Below are 8,083 nucleotides of genomic sequence, written 5' to 3'. Positions count from 1 at the left end.
GCTCACCTTCCGCATGAGCTTGTAAGTTCTCTGAAGGCAGAGCCTGTGCCTCCTGTACCTTATACTCTGCTTCCCAAAGTGCTCTCCACAGAATTTCCTGTACGTACTTCAGCCTCTCACTCAGTACTTGCTGGAAGACTGTTTATGGAGAGAAATCCGCCTTTTGGCTTGACCCCTAGGCCCCAATGCTGGAAAAGTCTTGGGAAACGAGGCGAGCAGGACTGATGGCTATAAAACACACACATGTGCAGCGAGGCATGAACACACACAGACGCACACGTCCCGCCTACACAGAGAGCCGGCTCATAAATTCTGTCCGTTTTAAAGCAGTTGCAGGATTAATGGCAACAAAACTAAGTGGGGCTCAGCAAGCACTTCATCCCTCTTGAAGGTTTGCAATTTTTCAGAGCGTTAGTTGTTTTAGCCCATTTTAGGCTTTAAAAAAATGAAGGGATGTCCTGGCCGGTGTGCTCAGTGGTTAGGGCATCAGCCTGAGCACCGAAGGTCACAGGTTCGATTCCCGATTCCCAGTCAAGGGCACGTACCTGGGTTGCAGGTTTGATCCCTAGCCTGGGTCAGGGCACGTTCGGGAGGCAACCAACCAATGTGTCTCTCTCACATTGACATTTCTCTCTCTCTGTCTCTCTCTCTCTCCCTCCTGCCTCCCTTCCTCTCTCTCTAAAGATCAATGGAAATCCTCACGTGAGGATTAAAAAAAAAAAGAGTACCTTCATGTCCTTCAATCACCAACTAAGGCAGAGCTTCTCTAATCGTGGACATACTTTAAATGGAAACGAAAACACAGTGAGTTTTTATTTCACCATTTTCCCCCTTAATCGGCTGAGCTATTGAAGAGCCATGCAGTGTAGGGTCTTCTCCTTGGCTTTCGTATCTTCAGTCTCTTTAGACCCAACTTGTGTTTGCTGGTGTGCTGGGATCTTGTTCTGCTGACTTGTGTGTCCAGAGAGACACGGAACCAGATTTGACCTTTGCATATATCAAACAAGGTAAAATTGGAGGACACAGCTCTCCCGACCAGAGGCTGTGGATCTGATTTCTAAAATAACTGTGACGGAATAAAGCCACAGGCTGTAAACTCAGGTCACCCTCAACGCCCAGCATTAGGACGGCAATGTGGTGGTTCCGATTAAACAGGTTAGGTGAACCATCCACCTACATCAGGGCCACAGCCCCACTGTTTACTAAGCATATGACCCTAAGCAAGTTATTGCTCGATTGCCTTCTCTAAAAATGAGTCAATACGAATATCTACCTGATGAGGTTATGGGATCAATCAGATAATACTTATAAACCACTGAGCAGGGTACCTGCTATTAGTAACTGCTCTTTTACCATGGGCTATTATAGTTTCGATTAGCTCCATGACTTGAGGGTGGTTGAACTGGACGATCTCGAAGATCCTTCATGTTATAAAATGCTGATCCAAACCAGGAAACAGATATAATGAAATAAGGTGAAGGGAGCTAACATTTTGAAGCTAGACTTCCCATGTCCTCTTTCCTATGTCTTAAAAGCTTCCACATGCAGTGGCCAACTAACTAAAGAGAATGTTGTCCCACCAAGGAGAGGCAAGGGAACTCACACTGGGTCAAGTGCAGAGAACGGCCTCCTCAACTGTGTTAGAAACACAGGTGTTGAGAAAGAGCTGAGGGGGCTGAAAATCTTCCCTCTCTCCCCCTGCATTTCTCTCTCTCACACAAACACACGCGCCCACACACAACGTAGATGTCTGACTTCATTCTGAAACATAATTATGAATGGTTAATTGAAATAGTAAACATAAAAGTCAAAAGAGCCCTGGCCATGTGGCTCAGTTGGTTGGAGCGTCATCCTGGTCGCAGGTTTGATTCCCTGTCAGGACACATACCCAGGTTGTGGGTTTGATCTCCATTTGGGGCCCATACCAGTTGGGTGAGAATTTTTTTTTAAAGTCAAAAAAGTTAATTTTATATAATAAAAGAGATAACCCTATCTTAAAATGAACAGAAAAACCAATTAAGTGATGCGGAAGAAATAGAATTCTGAGAACTTAAGAGCAATAACAAAGGTTTTTAATTAATTATAATTAAGTCCCCCAAAGGAATCATCTTTGTATTCATAAAACAGCTTTTAAAAGTTCAACCACTGCATAGTTTTAAACAAACTTTTAACTTCCTTTTCCACTGATTAGATAAGTCATGAATGTTAACTGTTAAAAAAAGGGGGGTGGGGGGAATAAATGTCAAGTGTAATCTTTTATACCAGGTTTGAAAAATGGTATGACCAGCCATCCAGAGCCCTGTTCTAACCTATCCAGAGGCATCCTGGAAAACCAGGTGTGTTCTAACCAATCCAGAGGCATTCTGGAAAACCAGGTGTGTTCTAACCTATCCAGAGGCATCCTGGAAAACCAGGTGTGTTCTAACCTATCCAGAGGCATCCTGACCAGGTGACCAGGTTTGCCTCCAGTGGGAGGGCCGGATGTTTCATGTGAGTGAGTGAGTGTGATGTCAATGTCCTGTGGTCCATGCAGGGAGAAGCAGAAGTCCCAATTAGTACCACTGCTCACAGCTGGGATTCCAGTGGGGTTAGCCCACACCTTCTTCCTACCAAGACTCACGTGAAGTCGGCTTTGGAAGAGAGGGCTTAGAAGTTAGTTCTGTTTTCCCTGTGTTGGATGCTACTCTTAACATGAAACTGCCCATACCAAACCCACAAATAGACTATTCACACTCAGGTACGGAGAACCGGGAAAGCAGAAATTAAAGACATTTGTCAAGTCTCTTAATTTAATATATTTCCCCTAATTGCTACTCCGCATTACCTCCAAAATTCCCCTTTTATACATCCTTAAAGCCAGTCCATTTACAGCCCCTGAGTCATCAAAACTCTGATCTCCTACTCAAGTCTGATATTGCTATTGCAGGTCTGAGAGCAAGATGGATCCAGGCAAAGCAATCAGCTCTCAGCGACTAAATAAGGTATGGCCAGTGCATTGGTTAATTCTCCTAGTCCGCAGGCCATCCCACTATAAAGAGCTAAAACAACGTGTATATAGGGGTTGCTATCATTAGCTGATGGAGTAAATGGTTGAAACTCATGACAAAAAATTTGATTTATAGTTATTTTTGAAATTCAACTCTCATGGCTATTCCTATCGCTTAAATCAACCCCAGATAGAATACACAGTTATTTGTTAGACAATAACACCCCCAAGTCGCTCCCCATTTCCCGGAGCAGCCGGTCACTCACGCCCTGAGCGCGGAGTAGCTAGTTCTCTCTGACTCGGGCTCCAGAACATCTCCAATCCCACAACCAGAAGGCAAGTTTCGTAATTTCTCTTGCTGCTCTCTACTTTCAAGCCTATGGCCAGGGCGAGGGGTTTTGACTCTCCAAACTCCTAAATTCTGTTGTTCGTGGGAGGTTCACCATGGCCCTGAATTATAACACCCAAACTTTGGCCTCTCTCTCTCTCTCTCTCTCTCTCTTGCAAATCGCTTCCTCCTTTTCCGCAGTTGTTTGGCCACATGCCATCGGAGACCAATTCCCATCCGAGATTCCCCAGGTTTCTTTCCTGCGGCTTGTACCCTGGCCACAGAGACTCACGCGGGAAAAGCCCGCGAGGGGACTTCAAGGCCAGCGTCCGGCAGCGGACCAGGCCGAGGGCGGAGAAGCCACGCCCGGAACCTGCCTTCCCGGCTCCCAGGCTGGCGGCTTCGCTCCCTTGGGCGGCGGCGGCGGCGTCCTGGGCTGGGCGGACCTTGTTCGGGGCGCCCAAGGGTCCTTTGCAGAAGCAAGACGCTCTGCGAGGTCGGCTTTCCTAGGCCGCCCGGGTTCCGGCTCCGGAGACGGGGTTGCCATGGGAACAGGACGCGGAGGACGCGCTGGAAGCGTCGGCGCCTGTAGCCCAGGCGACGCGGGGCACTTCCGGCCTCGTGGGATCCAGGCGGCTCTGGCTGCCCGTAGCTCCGCCCGGGCCCTCGGCCTTCCTGTCCCCGCGGGGGCGTGACGCTCCCGAACTCAGGGTCGCTCCAGATCAATCCCATCGAAGGGTGGACAGACAGGAGCGCTGCTCCAGGACCTGCCTGTTGAAAGCTGCGACGTCTGGGCTGTATTCGGGGACACCCTGCACCGCCCGTGCGCCCCTCTGCGCATCCTGCACCCCAGTTGCTCCCCGGGCCTTCAGGCTCCACGACCCGGAGGAAAGGCTCAGAGGTAACTGCTGAGGGTGCTGGCTCCCGCCGTGTTGCCCCTCCGGGTAAGACTTGAGCCATCCTGTTAGGGAAGTGGAGTGTCAGGCTCGAGCAGCTAAAGAAAGGACCACTGCTTCCGCGGATGGTTAGCAGTTCAGAGAATATTTCGAGGGGAGAGTCACATTTGGCAAATATCACACAGCCCTAAATTTCGCAGCCACATATTCTTCTTAAAACATACCCTTATCCCAGGGTATGTTTTTGATTTGAGAGAGAGAAATTTCGATAGGTTGCCTCCTATGCCACCTTTAGTCTACAGGATGAAGCTCCAATCAACTGAACCGCCAGGCCAGGGCCCACGTATTCCCATACTACACCTTTCAGTGGCCCTAATCACACACAATAGTAACAATAACACGTCTGCAGAGGCAACTGTGGCCAGCTCTGGCTCTGGCAGCCCCATGCTTAAGGGTGGTGTCATCATGAACCCTACAATGAATTAGGGCCTATGACAAGGCAAGTTGGAGTTGCTATGCCCCTCCCATTTTCAACAAACAAACAAACAAACAGGCTTGGTAGAGAGAGAAGGAAAATATTTACTAGGAACTTGAGAGATGGTGTTTACATTTGATGTTTGTTCTTCCCAGCAAAAGGCTTAAGTTTCATTGCTGTTGATCCAAGACTGCCACGGTACCTATCCCTTCTGAGTTGGGCCGGAGGAGTTACTTCTCTGAGTTGCTTAAATATATCTTGGGTAAAACTGGGAAGACCTATCCGCTTAAGGATTAAATCCGTACCTTCAAGTTCCTGAGCCCACATGTTCTAAAGATCCCACGCCCTTTATCCTGTTTCCAACGAGAATTCTCAGCATGGAACAATAATGAGAACGTGAACGTGGCTTCAAGACCTCATGGTTTAGGTTTTCACTGCGTGGTCTGGGGCAAGTCCCAGCCCATGGGTCCTGATTTTCTTGCCTATCCATTGAGAGCATTTGTACCTCTTGTTTCTAAAACCCTCCCCAGGTCCAGGATTCTGGGAGAGTAAAACTGCAGATGTTTGTGACTGTGAACAATATCTAACATCTATAATAATAAAAGGGTAATACACTAATTAGACCGGACATCCTTCCTAACCAAGCCGGGCCGGAGGGAAGCCAGCCCGGGTCCTGGGTGCCTGCTGGTGGCCTGAGGAGGGAAGCCCGGGTCCCAGGTGCCAGAGGGAAACCGGTGCCGGCAGCCGGGGAAAGGAAGGCCTACTCTTGCATGAATTTTCATGCATCGGGCCTCTAGTGTATGGCAATAAAAAAGGAAGAATGTTTTCTTGTTCTCTAACACTTATGTCCCTAACCCCTTAGGTTGCCCTTCATTAAACTGAAAGGGCCAGTGTCCTGTCATTTTAGGAAAGGGCCACGAGGCTGTTTCTGTGTGTGTTTAGCGCCGCTCCCATCCTGAATACCTGCTCGTGCTGAGCACTGTGCAGGGAAGTGCAGTACCAGGGCAGGCGCCGAATTCCTGTGGGACAGCGGGTGCTCTGCTTCCCCCTCCAGTTAACTAGCGCTGGCCAGAAGCACGTGGCCCTCCTCTGTAAAGGTAGAAACCAAAGTAGAAGGACTGTAAAGACGGAGAGGTCCAAATCTGGGTGGTACCTTTTCCTTTCCTTGCCATCTTCACCCTGCCCCCAAATGTAAGCCGTATAGTAACTGTGCTTCAGGTTCGTTCGCTCACTCCACAATGGGCTGCTAGCAATCTGGGTGGACAGTGGTTGTAGAGGGTGCTCACCCACCTTCCCTCGTGGATCCCGAGGTGGGAGAGGCAAGCGTGGCCATTGCGAAAGTCACATAGAGGAAGCATGTGTAGAGGGTACTTCTACTCTTCCAACCCCAAGGCAAATGTGATTATTTCCAAACTATTCCAGCCCCAGGAACTGTGACACTTAAGAACAAAGAAATCCAAATAAACTCACTCTTGTGCAATTTCTTAAAACACATTTTTCTGGCCTCTCAAGACAGGACGAGTGTTGGGTCGCCACCCCCTTGGGAGCTTCCTGGGTGTAATCAGAAACGGGTCCCCATACTTGGAGGGCAGGGAGAGGCCAAAGAAAAAGGCAGATCACTCAGAGTGGGAAGGTGGTGGGTTTAATAAGCAAGGGAACTGACTCACCAGGCTCGTCTTGGGCAGCGGCAAGACCAGATTTCTGCACCTTAGAAGTTTATATGGAGGCCTTCCCTGGGGTCAGTCCAACTAAGTGACTTAACACAAATGTGTCATCTCATCGTCCTGGAGGTCAGAAGTCTGCAGTGGCTGCCGCTGGGCTGGAGACAAGATGGTTCTTCCTAGGGGCCCTGGGGCAGAATTTCATTTTCTTGCCTTTTTCAGCCTCTAGAGACCCCTACATTCCCTGGTTCCAGGCCTCATCCTCCCCCTTCAGAGCCAGCAGTGCAGCGTCTTTAACACGGACTCCTCCCACTCTGAAGACCCTTCTGCTCACCTCAGGCCCACCTGCACAACCAGGGTCATCTCATCCTAAGGTCAGCTCATTGTGAACCTTAATTCTATTTGCAAACGTAATCCCCCTTTGCCACATAACATCAAATACTCACTGGTTCTGGGAATTAGGACATGGACTTCTTTGGGGAGGGGAGGGATATTACTCTGCCTTCCAGAGTGGTTAACCTGAATTCAATGGCCCAGGTTTAAATACCTGGAGGTGACACATAGGGAACTGCCTATCTCTTCCCGTTAAAATCTTACATCATTTGGCCGACCTGCTCCTTTTTCTCCCCTACACATGCTCCATTTATAATCGGGTGCATCCAATCTCGAATATACTGTTTCTTCCCATTTGGGGGCCTGGTTTATAACGAATGTGCAGAAATGTCTCTTTTCTTCCCTTTCACTCACCTCCATCTCTGGGGGATTTACTCCTCAGGGGACCCTTCCCACCAGCTGGAACCCACATGGACTGCTCCCTCCACCAGCTCCCATGGCTCATGTGTGGCAACAATCTTGTCCTGTCCCAAATATGCCGCAGACTCCCACGATGCTTGGCAGTTCTCTGCTGTGCTGGGGAACAGAAATCGCTACTCCACACGCCCGGGTCTGTTGCTTTTCCGGCTCACTCTTTGTCCAGCCCGCTAACTTTGCTCAAAAAGTGTCACCCCATCTCTGCTGGATAATGTTTCTGCTGCGGTCAGCACCCGGCATGCCACAGCTGTGTCGCATGGAGAAAGGCTGTGCTTCAACATGTTGGGGAGCGTGTTCTCCACACAGTGCATCATGTGTTTATCTTAAGGAGGGTGGGGTTCATTGTTAAAAGCTTTGGAGTCCAGCTTAGGCTTAGGTTTATGTACGGAAAATAAATTGATGATTCTTAACCAGTATGAAGAAAAAGGCCATTCTTTCTCACTCGCTGTGATGATGCATACACTACCCCACTGCTTTTCCTCTGTGCTCCTGTATCACAGGGTGAGAGGGAGGGTGAAAATCCTCACGCGTATGAATAGATGTTTACAGATAGGACAGTCATCGCATCGTTGTCAGGGCTGTAAACTACTGGAAGCAGATTAAATGCCCATCAGCGAGGAGCTAGTTAAATAAAATATAGCACAATCATACTATGACATATTATGCAACAGTTTAGCAGGGGTGGGGAACGTCTGGCCCACGGGCTGTGTGAGGCCCGGGAAATCATTTGGTCTGGCCCTGCCAAGGCATTAGGATTGAGTTAAATAAATATTTGACCAAATACAGCAGGCTCATTTTTAAGTTGATAATTTTGTACGGCCCTCAAATAATGTTATAAAAATATTCCAAATGGCCCTTGGCAGAAAAGGGTTCCCCACGCCTGGTTTAAAAGCATGAGTTGTGTGTGCTGGCAGAGAGTAATCTCCA

General features: G+C 48.8%; 1 protein-coding gene across 1 annotated transcript; it reads left to right on the top strand.

Annotated features, from left to right (window-relative positions):
* Positions 1-2,939: 2,939 nt before the first annotated feature.
* On the top strand, positions 2,940-7,566 carry LOC118655925. The gene is made up of 4 exons (XM_036308502.1): positions 2,940-2,981; positions 3,825-4,215; positions 6,569-6,720; positions 7,122-7,566. The coding sequence occupies exons 1-4, from the start codon at positions 2,940-2,942 to the stop codon at positions 7,503-7,505; spliced, it is 969 nt and encodes a 322-aa protein (XP_036164395.1). The 3' UTR covers positions 7,506-7,566.
* Positions 7,567-8,083: the final 517 nt, after the last annotated feature.

The sequence above is a fragment of the Myotis myotis genome, unplaced genomic scaffold (genome assembly GCF_014108235.1).
Source record: "Myotis myotis isolate mMyoMyo1 unplaced genomic scaffold, mMyoMyo1.p scaffold_m19_p_5, whole genome shotgun sequence".
NCBI lineage: Eukaryota > Metazoa > Chordata > Mammalia > Chiroptera > Vespertilionidae > Myotis > Myotis myotis.
The sequence above is the reverse complement of the archived record's forward strand: the minus strand, read 5'-3'. Positions and strand labels throughout refer to the sequence as shown.